The following is a 16665-nucleotide window of genomic DNA, read 5'->3' as shown; positions in this document are numbered from 1 at the left end:
CATTTGCTGCTCAGCAAGCCATGTTGGATGCTTGCATCGGACAGACACTGGTATTGATGTGGCCAAGTGTCCTCTCAGCCTTCACTGTCCACTTTCACACAGGTGTAATGGGCAGTGTTGCAAGATATTGTAATTTGGAGCTGTATCTCAGAATGGAGTCAACAACTTTAAGAAAGGAGGAAGATTAGTGAGGCGTGCAAAGAACTTTGTACCAAAAATGGGAAACATTGTTTTAGCAAATGCTGTGTCTGTGTAATACCTGAGCTCAATTCAAGATGAAGCATTCTGCTGCACTGTTAGCTTAAGAGAAGAAAATATGTAATTTCCAATGTGCTTGGGAACATTGGTGAGTATTACGATTCTGTAGCTGTCCATGAATTTGTGAACATCAAGGACAACCTACCTGGTCAAACCCTGATTCAACTGGTCCACCATATTGCGTGTAGTGATTGTAAAAACAAGTCAGATTGTATGTTGGGAATTACTGATGTCTTACTTTCAGTGTATCTAATACTCATTTTTTTTATAAATAGAGAATGGTTCTTTCTACTTTCCCACGAAGTTTTGAACCCCATGTATTGCCTCTTTGAGTATGCTGGGAAAGGAAAGTTATTGCTTGCAAATAAACCCAGCATCTTACATCAACCCAGATCATCTGAAGTACTTCCGATTCATAGGTCGTTTCATAGCCATGGTATGTTTTAGGAGTTACTCAAACCTTTAATGCTACTACTTTTTTATTCTATTGTATACAGGACTAAAACCGTTGTTAATTAAGCGATATGTTTAGCTAGATACTGTTTTTGGTTATTATTTTTGCGTTAGAATGTGACACATGAAAATATAATGTGGCTGTTTTGCCTTAAGGGCACTGGAATATATTGGGGATGATTCTGGGGACAAGGGACTCGTGTGGATGCACTGAATAAGGTGGTTATTCACCTTGGAACAGTGGAGAGTGCAAAGGGATCCGATGGAACTGTTTAAAATCTTAGAGTATACACAGGAGTGATGAAGGGAACTGTTCCCATCAGCAGAGAGGCCAAGAACTAGGTAAGATAGGATGAAGGGAATTGGCAAAAGACCAAAATCAACATGAGGGAAAACTTTTTTTAACACAGCAAATGGTTGGAGTGTGAAATGCACTAGCAATGGAGGCCAGTTTAACTGTAGTGTTCAAAAGGGAACTAGATAGGTATCTCGAAGGAAAGGATTTGCTTAGCCAAAGGGGGAGGGCAGGGAGTGAAACTGGGTGGATTGCTGTACATAGAACTGATACTGACTCAATAGGGCAGAATGGTCTCCTCCTACCCTCATAATTTTTTTTGATTGTATGAGTTAAATGTCTTTGTCGCACTGTAAGCTGTGGAAAAATGATAGAATATTAAAGTCCAATTCACCTCATTTTGCAGTTTCAGATGTATTATAGGTATTACCATATCCCCAAAAGACAGATGTTTTAAGTCAGTCATACACAGCTGAAGCAAGCCCTTCCACCCACAATGTCCATGCTGACCATCAAGTCCCCATCAATATCAATCCCACCTACCAGCACTTGGTCCATAATTCTCCATGCATTGGTGATTCTAGTGTTCATCCAGATACTTAAATGATGTGAAAATGCCTGCTTCCTCCACGCGCTCAACCACCCTCTGTGTGAAAATAATTTCCCCAGATCCCCTCTAAACCTCTTACCCTAAATCAATGGGCTCTAGTTTTAAACACCTCTGCTAAGGGGAGCAACCAATTCTATTTCAGTGCAATGTGGAAGACAAAGTTTGCACTATGTGAAGGTATACTACACTATTGAGTTATCTAGCTTTATTAACTTTATTCAGATTTACAAAGAGAAATTAATGAATTAATTGACTGGGCAGAGTTGTGGCAAATGTATTTTAATACAGGCAGTTATGATGTCACAGTGTCTGTGGGATCTGCACCTGTTGAGTCAAAGTCTGTAGACTTGTTGCACAGTGAAAGTTAGTGTGTGGAACTGTACAGCAGCGAGAGTCAGTGTCTGTGGAACTTTATCCCAGAGTAAGTCGGTGTCAATTAGACCCATACACTGGTGAAAGTTCAGTGTAGAACTGTTCCTCGGGGAGAGTCTGTGTGTAGGACCCATTCTCCAGGGATAGTTGGTGTGCATGGTCCTGACCCCAACACCCCCTGCCCCTTCAGGGTGAGTCAGTGTACATAGGACTCATTGCCCAAGGAGAGAGAGAGAGGGTGAGAGTGTGTGTTATGTATAGTTATGTGGGATTTTATGGTTCCAATGTTCTCAGCTGTGCTGAGCTGCACCCCTGTTATTTCAGGGTCATGGGGAGGCAGTAAAATTGCCATCAGAATGTAAACTTTGTGAACAGCCATTCTGAGGAGGGAGCAATAGATTCTGAAGGATTGGCAATCCTGTGCTGTGGATGGGTTCTACAGATTGTTGCTGTGGGATACAGCAATGGGGATTGAGTAGAGAGAATGGAGGTGGATGTTGTTGAAATCTGTTAACTGTCTGTGTGTATATGTGGATATAAGTACTTGAACACTGAGGTAACTTTCCATGAGGGTATCAATCCATGTCATGGAAATGAAACAGAGGTCTTTGAAGAAGGAGGGGGGTTCCAAAATTAGGTAAATGTTATTTCCATTTATGACGTGGGCATTAAAGTTGTCCCCCAACATCTGCGTTATATTGAAGTCACACTGTAATTACCCTGCTTCGAACTCTCCCAGAGAGATGGGTCAGGTGTATGTAACAATAGAAGGTGAGATTAGAATTGAAGAACTCACATTTAAGATGAACAAATCAAACTCGGATAAATGCCTTTTAGAAACAGCTGGGTTGTGTCTGCACATTTAAAAGAGATAGGGAACATATAGAGGAAGCCTTGTTACACATTTAATAATTTGTAACAGAGGATTAATGTCAAAAGACAGTTAGTAGCTGACATAATACTTTAAGGATATACATAGAAAATGTCCAGCAAATGACAACAGCTAATTTGGTGGTGGGAAATTACCACTAAATTTGGAAAAAAATAGAACAACATGATAGAAATAAATGTTACAATGAATAGCCTGAATGGATTTTAAATTGGAAATTGTTGTATGACCAACTTCTCTGAAGTACTTGAAATAAGAATGGACAAAAGTAATGAAGTTCATGTCATTTGAAATTTCTTTAAGACCTTAATCATAGTTTAATATGAAAAGACCAGAGCATGCAAAATTAGTAGCAGAATGCACAGCTAGCTTGCTTCAAGACAAAGTAAAGATACTCGGAATTGGTAACTGTTCAGATCTAGTATTATGATGTAGACTTTGGAGACAAAAGTTTCAGTATGTGCATATTACTGAATGTGCAAATAAATATCAACACAAGCATGAGGTGTTACATTTTGGTAAGAAAAATAAGGTCATTATATCACTGGAAATCTAAAAGGAGTAGTGGAGCAAAGGGATGTCAGACCATAAAGACACAAACAACAAAGTAGTGAAGCAGGTCTTTTCTCGTAGGGAAGGCTGAAGTAGCTTTATTGTTTTTTAAAGTTATGAAAAGTTTTGATAGAGATAATGTCTTTATTTATGACGAAGGGCAGAACCAGAGATGATAAGGACATCATGGAATTAATATAGAGAAGTCAAAAGAAAACTCTACTCAGAGACTGATGAGAATGTTGGGCTTGTTGCCATGGAATAACTGAGAGAGATAATGCTGGTTGATCCAAGTAGAGTCTGGAGAAATGTGCAAGGAAGGGGAAGATGTGGGGGATTCATTGATAGATGAGAAATGTTAACAGGAGGCTTTCATAGGATAAACATTGGCATGGTTTTTTTATGCTGTGACTTGTTTAGTCTTGTGTATTCTGTGTAATATAATGTAGATGCAGTTTCCTAAGTAAATTACTCTTTATTTCCTTTTGGCACATTAACTTTTGCCAGTGATGTAGACTTGTTTGAATTGTAATAACACCTGTGATATATTTTACTTTAGGTGCACAACATTAAGTTGAACCTCCAAAATCTTTTCTACTTTCCCCAAATGTCTTTGGTGGTCAAATTAGTTTTATCCTATACAGTATTTACATGAGCCTGTAACAATAACCTTCAAAAGTTAAAATGTGTACAATATCGTAGTGCTTTCTTATTTTTGTGAAAAGTACTGAATAATTTGGCACAGCTGTAGTCTGACACTTAAGCATCACGACTTTTCCTGGTAATATTGGTGCTAAATGCACTGTAGGTCTGAGCCAGTTAAGATCAGCCTGCTGTTGGTTCTGATTGGAATGAAGAGTTCTTGCTTTGTGTCTTAGTCTTATTATCATCTTGCTGAATGCTTACGCGCCTCGACACAGAATGTAAATCCCCCAAAGGCTTATCAGTGTTGCTTAATGTACTTGTGTGTTTTTGTTTTGGCATAATGTCTGGTTATTTCCAGGAATTGATTTTAAGTTTTCTTCTTGTACTTCCTTTTAATGGTAGGCATTGTTTCATGGGAAATTCATTGACACTGGATTCTCTTTGCCATTTTACAAACGGATGCTGAGCAAACCAATAGTAACCAAAGACTTGGAATCTATCGATCCAGAATTTTACAACTCCCTCATTTGGATAAGGTTTGTACTTTATATTTTAGTGGTGCTGATTGCCTGCTTTGGTTATTGCTATCTAGCCAACTGAGCATACCTTAATAATATAGAATAGTACATTGTTCAGCCAGAGGAGGTCGTGACAATTGGCAGAATTGGTCTGCACAGTACATATCCCTTTCCCTATTTGGTCAGCTGCCACCACAAATTTTGCAAAGGTCAATCTTTTCAGATGTGTGGAAACTTGTTTTTTTTCTTTTCTTAAAGCACCTACCCAAAAGTTATCATCCCAAGTACAACTGCCGCTAATTTGTTTCATGTAATGCACAATATGTCAACCGTGAACATTTTATTTGGGTTGGACCAATAATACTGGACACCATTTCTCAGGCCTGATTCTGAGTGAATCCAACTGGACTTGGGTTCCACTTTCTTAATGCAAACCTAATGTTATTGGCAAAGCCTTTGGCCATTGGGTTGTGGAAGTTTTGTGAATTGGGTGGGGTCAGCTACAGAATGCATAATCATTTGGTTAATTTAGATAAGTGATGGTTTGATTGTTCATATAAATGTCACCTTTTAGTTTCATTTAAAAAAATCTTGTAACAGAAGCAGGAAATGCTTCAGATAAACCACTGTAATGTGATGTCATTGTAAAATTCAAAATTTCATCAGTGTATTATCCAGCTTGGTGCTATCAATGTTGTTTTCAACATTTGGATATCTTCTTAAGTATATTTGTGATTATTTTTTTCTACAATAAGTGAAGAAATGAATATGCGTAGTAAATAATTCAGACCTTGAGTTGATTTTAGTTGTAGTTGGCTGAAAACAAAGGAACATTAATATGATGTCTGCTTATAGAAACACCTTTTATCCTCTTTGAAGCTTGGTCTAAAAAATTAATTAAAACCCCTCAATGTGTTGAATACCCAATAGCGTGTATCATGTAAAATCAGTTCTGAGGAAGGGTCGCTGATCTAAAACATTGACTGGTTTTTCTTTCCACAGATGCTGCTTGACTGGCTGAGTTCTTCCAGCAGTTCTGTTTTTGTCTTTTGAGCTTAACTGCCAATGGGTGGGCAGTGTTTGCAACCAACAGATAAATCAGACTTCTGAACCAATCACCCCTTTCACTTCCCCTTCCCACGTCCTCAGACTAACTCTACCTCTCTCAGTTATTCCGTTATTGTGACTTGAGCATTTCTATTTGCATTACTTCAGACTGCACTATTATGTTTGCACTATTCTGTTGTTTTGTGCTCATCGCTGTGATTATTGTTATCCACTGTTTGCTCTGTGAGCTTCACACGAGCAAGGAATTTCATTGCACTCTGGTGTATAAAACAATAATCTTATTCTGAAGCTTGTGGTTGTTGAATTCTTCTGGTAATAGTAAAGAAAAGGAATCAGCACACCAGTGTTGTTTGCACAATCTCCCATCCACTTGCTGTAGAAACATTTAAAATAAAAAATGGTAAAGTCAGGAAATGCTCAGCGTGTGAGGCAGTATCTATGAAGAAAAAGTCGGAGTTAATAATTTGGGTAGATGATCTTGCATCAGAACTGATGAACTGTCACTGACTTAAAATGCTATTTTTTTTCCTTCTCTGCAGATTCTTGTTGACCTGAGTATTAACAGCATTTTTCTGTTTCTGATTGCCAGAATCTTCAGTATTTTAGCTCTCATATCAGCTACTTGTTTCACCTCAGAAGGGGAAGAAGGAAGTGAAGAGAGCAGTAGTGATAGGGGATTCTATAGTCAGGGGGATAGATGGGATATTCTGTGGGGATGATCGGGAATTCCGGATGGTCTGTTGCCTCCCTGGTGCCAGGGTCCGGGATATCTCCGATCGGGTTCAGGTTATTCTCAGGAGGGAGGGCGTGAACCCAGATGTTGTGATCCATGTAGGGACTAACGACGTGGGCAGGAAAAGAGAGGAGGTCCTGCGTAAGGAGTTCAGGGAGTTAGGTGCTAAGTTGAGGGGCAGGACATCCAGGGTAACAATCTCAGGATTGCTACCTGTGCCACATGCGAGTGAGGAGAGGAATAGGAAGATTAGGCAGATTAATACATGGCTGAGGGGATGGTGCGAGAGGGAGGGCTTCAGGTTTATGGATAATTGGGATTTGTTCCAAGGAAGATGCGATCTGTTCCAACGGGACGGTTTACACCTGAACTGGAGGGGTACTGACATTCTTGCAGGAAGGTTTGCTAATGCTGCTCAGGGGGGGTTTAAACTAAATTTGCAGGGGGAGGGGATCCAGAATGAGAGAGAGGATAGCGAGATGGAGGGTAGAGGACAGGTAGGAACTACACAATTTCGGAACATTAATACGATTGGAGAGAGGAGAAATGGGTTAAAAATCCTATAGCTGAATGCACGGAGTGTCAGGAATAAGGTAGGCGAGCTTGAAGCTCAGATACGAATGGGTAAGTATGATGTTGTTGGGATAACGGAGACATGGCTGCAGGGAGATCAGACCTGGGAAATGAATTTTCAAGGGTACACATGCTATCGTAAGGACAGGAAGGTGGGCAGAGGGGGTGGGGTGGCCCTGTTGGTGAGGAATGAGATTCAGTCCCTTGCAAGGGGGGACATTGAATCAGGAGAAGTAGAGTCAGTGTGGATAGAACTGAGGAACTGTAAGGGCAAAAAGACCCTAATGGGTGTTATCTACAGGCCTCTGAACGGTGGCATGGATATTGGGTGCAAGCTGAATAGTGAGTTAATGTTGGCATGTGGCAAGGGTAATGTCACAGTAGTTATGGGGGATTTCAATATGCAAGTGGACTGGGAAAATCAGGCTGGTACTGGACCCCAGGAAAGGGAGTTTATAGAGTGCCTCCGGGATGCATTCTTGGAGCAGCTGGTACGAGAGCCGACCAGGGAGAGGGCTATTCTGGATTTAGTGCTGTGTAATGAGCAGGATTTGATAGAACTCGAAGTAAAGGAGCCATTGGGAGGTAGTGACTTCTTATCTTCTTATCTGCAATTAAGTTCAATTAAGTTATTAAGTTCTTATCTGCAGTTGGAGAGGGAAAAGGGCAAATCAGAAGGGTCAATTTTGCAGTTGAACAAAGAAGATTATGGAGCCATGAGGGAGGAGCTGGCTAAAGTTGACTGGGCGGGCATCCTAGCAGAATTGTCAGTGGAACAGCAATGGCAGGTATTCTTGGGAATAATGTACAAGGTGCAGGATCAGTTTATTCCCCAGAGAAGGAAAGGCTCAAAAGGGGAAAGGGGCCACCGTGGCTGACAAAGGAAGTCAGAGATAGCATTGTGTTAAAAAGGAAGAAGTATGGCAGAGCCAAGCTGAGTGGGAAGATAGAAGATTGGGAAATTTTTAAGGTGCAGCAGAATTTAACTAAAAAGGTAATTCAGGAAGAAAAAATGAGGTACGAAGGCAAGCTAGCCAAGAATATTAAGGAGGATAGCAAAAGCTTTTTTAGGTATGTGAAGGGAAAGAAGTTAGTTAGGAACAATGTTGGGCCCTTGAAGACCAAATCGGGTGAAATTATTACGGGAGACAGGGAGATGGCAGTCGAATTTAATAAGTACTTTGGATCTGTCTTCACCGGGGAAGACGTAAGAAATCTCCCAGAGATAAGGATGGACAAAAGGCAGAGGGTGACAGAGGAACTGAAGTGGATTGACATTAGGAAAGAAATGGTGATGGGTAGACTAATGGGGCTGAAGACTGACAAATCCCCAGGTCCAGATGGTCTGCATCCCAGGGTACTAAAGGAGGTGGCTCTAGAAATTGTGGATGCGTTGGTGATCATTTTCCGATGTTCCTTCGATTCGGGGTCTGTTCCTGAGGATTGGAGAATGGCTAATGTTATCCCACTTTTTAAGAAAGGAGGGAGGGAGAAAACGGGGTACTATCGTCCAGTTAGCCTAACATCTGTGGTGGGGAAGATGCTAGAGTCCATTATTAAGGATGAAATAGTGGCATATTTGGACAGCAATGATAGGATTGGGTCGAGTCAACATGGATTTACTAAGGGCAAATCATGCTTGACTAATCTACTGGAGTTTTTTGAGGGTGTAACCAGGAAAATAGACGAGGGAGATTCAGTGGATGTTGTATACCTCGACTTTCAGAAAGCATTTGATAAAGTGCCGCACAGGAGATTGGTGGGTAAAATTAGGGCTCATGGAATTGGGGGGGCAGGTATTAACATGGACAGAAAACTGGTTGGCGGATAGGAAACAAAGGGTAGGGGTGAATGGATGTTTCTCGGAATGGCAGGCCGTGACTAGTGGGGTGCCACAGGGCTCGGTGCTGGGACCGCCGCTGTTTACGATCTATGTTGATGATTTGGATGAAGGCATTGGGAATAACATTAGCAAGTTTGCTGATGATACAAAGTTGGGTGGCAGTGCGACATGTGAAGAGGAAGTTAGGAGAATTCAAGGTGATTTGGATAGGTTGGGTAAGTGGCCAGTTACTTGGCAGATGAAGTTTAATGTGGATAAGTGTGAGGTTATCCACTTTGGGAGCAGGAACAGGAAGGCGGATTATTATCTGAATGGTGTGGAGTTAGCTAAGGGGGAAATACAAAGGGATCTCGGAGTCCTTGTTTATCAGTCACTGAAAGTGAATGAGCAAGTGCAGCAGGCAGTGATGAAGGCTAATGGAATGTTGGCCTGTATTACAAGAGGAATTGAGTACAAAAGCAAAGAGATTCTTTTGCATTTGTACAGGGCCCTGGTGAGACCACTCCTGAGTATTGTGTACAGTTTTGGTCTCCAGGGTTAAGGAAGGATATCCTGGCTATAGAGGGCGTGCAGCGTAGGTTTACGAGGTTAATTCTGGGGATGTCGGGACTGTCTTATGCTGAGAGGTTGGAGAGACTGGGATTGTACACGCTGGAATTGAGAAGATTGAGAGGGGATCTGATTGAAACATACAGGATTATTAAGGGATTGGACAAGATAGAGACAGGAAATATGTTCCAGATGTTGGGGAAGTCGAGGACCAGGGGGCATGATTTAAGAATAAGGGCTAGGCCATTTAGGACAGAGGTGAGGAAAAACTTCTTCTCCCAGGAGGGTTGTGAATTTGTGAATGCACTGCCTCAGAGGGCAGTGGAGGCCAATTCTCTGGGCACTTTCAAGAAGGAGCTAGATAGGTTTCTTATAGATAGGGGGAATCAAGGATATGGGGACAAGGCAGGAACAGGATATTGATTGTTGAGGATCAGCCATGATCTCAAAATGGCGGTGCAGACTTGAAGGGCCGAATGGTCTACTTCTGCTCCTATTGTCTATTGATTCAGCTCTAACCTGGCTGCAGACAAATACCAGTGTAAATGTTTTGAAAAGCAAATAAAAAACTGCAGATGCTTTTGAGAAGAGAAAGTGCTGGAGGTACTCAGTAAATCAGCCTAGTGACTATGGAGAATGAAGCAAAGATCTGAAATGTCATTAATCTGAAACCTTAATTGTTTCTCTCTCCATAGAGCCTGACTGCTGAGTCTCTCCAGCATTTCCTGCATTTATGGTTGTGGAAGTGAACTGTCTCAGCAGGACAATGGAAAGTTTATTTTGTAAATCTAATTTTAACTAAAATTTTAATGCAGATATTTTCTTTTCTTCATCCAATGGAAATATCACCCCCCCCCAAAACCAAGATCACAAATTTTCCACTGCAAATGTTGGCCTCCTCTGCTGGGAATGTTATCCTTGAGTTAACTTGCTCACTTTGACTGGTTCATTTTGTGCAGTTCATGTTAAAATTGGACCAGACTTGCATTTGGTTTTGTAAGTATTTACAGAATATAATATTTTGTTTCTAGGGAGAACAACCTAGAAGAATGTGGTCTGGAAATGTATTTCTCAGTTGACAAAGAAATTTTGGGTGAAATACAAACACATGAACTGAAACCTGGTGGCAATAATATCCTGGTGACTGAGGAAAACAAAGAGGAATACATTGGGTAAGATGACAGCAAAGAATATCTTTTTGTGTACCAGCTATTTAGTATTTAAAGTAATTTTATCATGTTACGATTATGCAACGTGGAAGATATTAATGCTGTATAGGTTAAGTGTCTTTTCTTGTGCTCACTGTATTGTATATTTGCTAGAATCATTAAAGCAAGCTGTTTCAACTGCATAGGCTGGTAGCTGAGTGGAGACTGTCACGTGGCGTTGAAGAGCAGACACAGGCGTTCTTGGAGGGCTTTAATGAAGTGCTTCCTTTACACTATCTTCAGTCGTTTGATGCCAAAGAATTGGAGGTATTATAATTTGTTGAGTATTTTTAGTTCTGTTTGCATGTCTACTTGAAAGATGGCGACCAATTGCATGTTGGTATACCGCCTTATTTTTGCCTCTTAACTGTTCCCTTCTTGGTTAGGGAAGCACTTTGTTAAAGCTGGAAATAAATGAAGGTCTTTGGGCTGTGATTTGGTGATGTAGTGAGCATCCACCATTTATAATCTATGCTGTTATTTTCCTTCATGGATTCATTCTTGATTAACTATTTTACTTTTGCCAGTTTCGCTCCAGTGGATGTGTAAATTACTCCTGGAACATGTAGTACTTTTTGTAAGCAAGCCAAATCACCAGTGTTGCTTTTCAGCATTTAACATGTTGAGCTTCTCCTTCAAGCAAAATTAACGTCAAATCTATATCCAGAAATTCATTCCTCTTGTTTGAAACAAGATTCTGATCCAGATAGATCTGGACTTTGTTTCTGGATTTTGAATCTGATGACAGTTTAGACACAGCTTTGTTTGGAGTGATGGAAAGTTCATGTTGACGTTGAAATTTGTCTTTTAGAGTCACCTCCAAGTCATTTCTGTCAATGCTTTAAGGAGCTTCCTGGAGAAGTGGGTGGAGGTGTTTTATATTTGCATGCTTGGTAAAGCTGTCCCTTGCCTCGGGAAAGCAACTCTAAAGATTGCTCAGAAGAGACGCCCTTTTGACACATCCAAGGTGATGTGCCGGATAGTGAAACTTAAAGCACATCAGAAAGCTGTTTAACCCATTGATACTATGCCAGTTCTCTGGGGGGAAAGAAAGCCACTCACATAGTTTAATTTCACTGCCCTTTCTCCATACCCTTTTAAAAAATTTTCTCAATGTGGAAACCAATGTCAGATTATTGAGTTCCTGTTTGTCAGCTTCAAAGCCGGTGGCTGCCAGAATCACAAAGGTACAAAGTTAAAGTGGAGTTTAATTGTGTTCTTTCTTGTAAAAATTGTGTATAATTTATGTTTTTCTTTTGAGTCCTGCTTATCTAATGCCATGTGCCTGTGATGCTGCTGCAAGCAAGTTTTTCATTGCACCTCTGCATACGTGTACTTATGCATATGACAATAACTCAACTTGTTGTCAAATGCAAATGCACAAGTACATGTATGCACAGGTGCAATGAAAAACTTGCTTGCAGCAGCATCACAGGCATAGAGCATCATATAAGCAGCATTCACAAGAAAAATATAAATTATACACAATTTTTACAAGAAAGAACACAATTAAAACAAAGTTAGTGCAAAGTGATCAAAGTGGTCATAGTGTTGCTAAACTCTAGTGATTAGGGTTGTGCCGATTAGTTCAAGAACCGAATGGTTTTGAAGGGCAGTAGCTCTTCTTGAACCTGGTGGTTGAGGTTACAGCATGGAAGGAGACAATTTAGCCCACTAAGGCTGTCATAGCTCCATGCAAGAGCAGTCAGATAAAGCCACTCTCTATAGCTTGCAAATTTATTCCTTTTCAATATTTATTTACTTACCCTTTGAACACCATAATTGAACTGCTGCCACTGTTCCCTCCGGCAGTACATTCCAGATTCTAAGCATTTGCCTCCCAAAAAGTTTTCCGAAAATGATTAATTAGGTAGGTGCTAGTATTCTACTACAGTTCTCCTTTGAGGTTAGATATTTTTGTTAATTCTCTTTAAATTTTTACAGGTGCTGCTTTGTGGAATGCAAGAGATAGACCTGAATGATTGGCAAAGAAATGCAATTTATCGGAACTACACCAGAAACAGCAAACAAATAGTCTGGTTTTGGCAGGTATGGAAGAACTCTGCGTTCTTTGCACGTTGAGATAAAGAGTTCTCATAACAATCTCCTGCTGGTTCCTTGTTATTTCAAAGACTCTTTAAAATAACTCATTAAAACATTTAGATTAGAGTCATACAGCACGGAACAGACCCTTCGGCCCAACTGGTCCATGCGGACCATTACTAATCTCTGCCTCCAGTCCTTAGCCATTAATGTAACTAAGTTACTAACATCTTTTGATCTGATGTGCTTCTATTTCGCAAGTAAGTCTGTAGTTATAACTTTATCAAATGCCTTTTGGAATTCCAGATAGCATCATAAAGTGCTTCCGTGCTGTATAACACTATTACTCTTCATACAACATCCACTGCCTGGCCTTTATCAACTTCTCATATTAGGTCATTAAGTATGTGTTGGGTAGTAATGATTTCCCTTTAACAAATTTCCTGCCATGCAGTTTGGTTTTGATATGTGCATAATTGTGGTCAACGCAAGTTTTGTAAAATTTTAAAAGCCTAATGCATTTTGGCAGCAGCAAAATACAAACTGGAGGGTTGAGTGACCTTAAATATGGTAAAGAGGCCTGTGTGTACTGCTTAAGTAAATATCTGTCTCAACTCAGTAACCCTGTTTTCTTAGGTTGTGAAAGAAATGGACAATGAAAAAAGAATGCGCCTACTGCAGTTTGTCACTGGGACATGCCGCTTACCAGTTGGTGGTTTTGCTGATCTCATGGGTAAGCAGTGTTAAGAAAGGAATGGGTGATTATAAACAGGAACTTGATCATCTTAGTTGCCTATTTAGTCTGCAGCCACCCATTTTAAAGAATGTTCATAATGTTTGGTTTTAAAATGTTGTTGCATAATAGGAATGAGAGTTCTGTTTCATTAGCCAAGTCAGTAAGTGATTTTCTTGGATTTGTTCTTTGGTGTGATATTAATTGACTTCTGCTGGAGCAGAAACTAAACTTAACATCACCCCTTCAATCCTGCACCATCCTGAACTGGAAATGTTTTGCCATTCCTTCATTTGTTGCTGGGTCTAACTCCTGGAACTGCTACTTTAGCAGTGTTGTTAGACATCTTCACCAGACTGCAGAACTTCAAGAATTTGGCTTGCCATTTCAAGAGAAGATGTAAATGGGCAATAAATCTGCCCTTGCTAGTGACGCTCATTCTCTGCAAAAATGATTAAATAAAAAAAACCCTACAATTAATGTTCAAGTTTATTGTCAAGGGCATACATACCCTGGGTATAAATGCCATGAAAATTAGCTCTTTGCAGCAGCACAGTACATTACAAACATGACCAACATAAATTACATAAATTTAAAGGTTGAAAATCAGCCAAGTTTCAGATTGATTTTCTGTGACCCTTGCTGAAAAGTATCTGGTTGTCAAGCAAGGATGGAAACTGCTAAACTCTTACCCCTTCTATGAAAGAATGGCAAAGGAAGTGTAACCACAAAGCTACCAGATTGTTGCAGTGAATCCACCTGGTTCATTGATCTGGTTTAAAGAAGGAAACGTGTTTTCATTACCTAGTCAGTCCCTATGTGACTCCGTACCTCATACTTTCTTCATAAAATCTGAGACATTTGGCAATATGTTGTAATGACACAGGAGGGAGGTCATCAGGTCAATGCCGGCTCCCAGGGCAGCAATCCCATTTCCCCTCTCCTCATTTCCCTGTATTCCTGCAGTTTGTTCTCTCTCACATGCCCAACAACACTTTTGATTTTTTTTTGCCATCAGCCTACACTCGCAGTGACCAGTTAATCTACCTGGGATGTGGGAGGAAGCCACAACACCTGGGGGGAAACCAACACGGTGGAAGGGAGAACGTGCAAACTCCACACACATAGCACCTGAGGTCAGGATCAGACTAGGGTCCCTAGAGCTGTGAGGCAGCAGCACTAACTGCTGTGTCATCCATATCAAATTAATATTGGCTTTAGGTGTAAGACAGAACAGGCAGCTGGGCCACTTTGATCTTCTCAACTTATCTTTTTGTCAGCTCCAGGAGTAGTCTCACTTTTGAGGTGGAAGGTTGTGGATTCATGCTCCATTCTTGGTAGCTGAGCCCAAAAATCTAAGCTGTCTCTCAGGATAAGTACTGAGGAAGTGCTGCAGACTGTCTTTCATTTATGCCATTACAACTGAGGCCCCTTCTGCCCTTTTGTAGAAAGTCATGAAACCATATTAAAGAGAAGCAGACAAATTATTCTTGATACCCTGGCCAATATTTATACCTCAAACAACATCACTAAAGATAAGGATATTTGGTTAAACTAACTTTCTCTTCGTGGGTTCCTGCTGTACACAAATTGGCTGCCATACTGTTTCCATTGCAACGGTGACTACAAAGTACTTAATTGGCTGGGATGTCCTGAGTTTATGAAAGGCACTGTTTAAATGTAACACATTTTTGATTAACTGTGCTAAGGGTCAATTTATAACAATATGGACTCTGCTTTGGCACAAAGTTTGTACTGGTTTAAAAAAAACCAATCTGAACGTTCCCCTAGTAAAGTCACTAAGCACTGCATTAGGGTATTTTGATGCTTTCAGTGCTGTGAACCTGTTCTTTGAGATGTGGAGCAGAGTAGTGAGAGTCAAACTGGGATCAAATGCAAGTTATACGTTACGGCATGGTGAGACCTGAAGTTCGATGTGTGTGCATTGAAGCATCTCCTGCTTAGGCAGAAATCATTGCCCAGTGTTTGTCCTCCTGATCACTTCCAGTGCCATTGCTATATGATGTTCTTGTGCGGTGTATCTGATGCAGGTAAAGTTGGTATTAATGATGATACCTTTTAGATAAGGTTACCATTTTTCCCATTGTAATACAGACAGTAACTTTTGAAGGAGTACCCCAGCCAAACCCCCAACCCCCATCTCTCCCTTCCCTGTCTGCAGTTAGTGAGGTTGTTGATAAACACAAACCTTCCATCTAGTATCACAACACTAAAAGAAAAAAAAGCCCTGCTAATTATTACATGATTAACAATCTAAAATAAAATTAACAATAATTGCAATTAAATTTGCTTTTTAAGAGGGCCTGCCATCTTGTCATTTTGCTATCTGTAAAGCAGTGCTTTCTGTGAGATGTCCTTGCCTTTTGAAGCAGTCTTTTGTGAGGTCCTTGTGTCTTTCAGTATATTATCACAGAAGGCTGCACAATCAAAGTCAAAACTTTTCCACACAAAATAGCCTTTGTTATTGAAGCAGTGAAACGTGACGTTACAGGTGACCAGATTGAGTTCATTATTGTAAAATCTCATTCAGTGGGAGCTGTGCTGTCAGATCTGAGTATTGCACTGCATTTCTGTTCATCTCCTGAAAAACACTGAGCTGCTTTCTGTGCATTCCAATCAAGCATTAGTTGGGAGATTGGTTTCGTATTTGCCCATTCATCAATAAGACAGTCCTCGTCTACTAGACTGAAGTTGGCCAGTCTTGTTTGGCAAGGTTGCTTTGTACATCATTCCACTCTGGCATGTTCTTCAATAACACCCACTCAGGCTATTCTGTGCACTGCGCTTAAAAGCTGGTTTCCACAGAATCAAGGCAGCGCTTCCAGCCACACACTGGCACTGCTCCCAGCCGTGCACCATCTGCACACGTTGCTCCATTCCCATTGCACTCCACCTGGCCACGCTGGGTCTGCGCTTCTGACTCTTCCAGGTCCTGCTCTGTCCACATACTTGGCCCTGCTCTGACCTCCCACCTGACCTACACCCCACCTTATCTTTGGTGTGGGAAGCATAACGGTGGGTGGCTGAGTCTTGAATGTGTTCTAGTCACATTACTCAGTGTGGTACCCATACCACTCTCTCATGAAACTGGTGGCCGTTATTTTGAGCATGAGAAGACTTTTTTTAATGTGGCATTGCAGATCTCCTTATCCACGTGTACCACAAGTTTCGTTTTATGAATAGTCATTCAGAAAAATTGAGATATACTTTGTGAAATGGAATGGATGTTAGGAGTCAGGACAGTTTGCTGCCATATAAGCCATTATGGCTTAAGTATGGGTCTGCCCTGTAAAAATCGTGAT

At 40.7% G+C, this 16665-nt stretch overlaps 1 protein-coding gene across 1 annotated transcript in view; it reads left to right on the top strand.

The window, feature by feature from the left end:
• The window catches only part of LOC127578704 (E3 ubiquitin-protein ligase Itchy-like), a 91746-nt gene that overhangs the window by 62412 nt on the left and 12669 nt on the right, over positions 1-16665 (top strand). The window contains 7 exon segments of the mRNA XM_052031026.1: positions 534-597; positions 599-694; positions 4477-4610; positions 10390-10530; positions 10713-10833; positions 12511-12615; positions 13246-13342. Coding sequence (XP_051886986.1) covers positions 534-597; positions 599-694; positions 4477-4610; positions 10390-10530; positions 10713-10833; positions 12511-12615; positions 13246-13342 — 758 coding nt within the window.

This window comes from Pristis pectinata, chromosome 16 (assembly GCF_009764475.1).
Source record: "Pristis pectinata isolate sPriPec2 chromosome 16, sPriPec2.1.pri, whole genome shotgun sequence".
Lineage (NCBI taxonomy): Eukaryota > Metazoa > Chordata > Chondrichthyes > Rhinopristiformes > Pristidae > Pristis > Pristis pectinata.
Note: the sequence above shows the minus strand (reverse complement) of the source record. Positions and strands in the feature narration are given on the sequence as shown.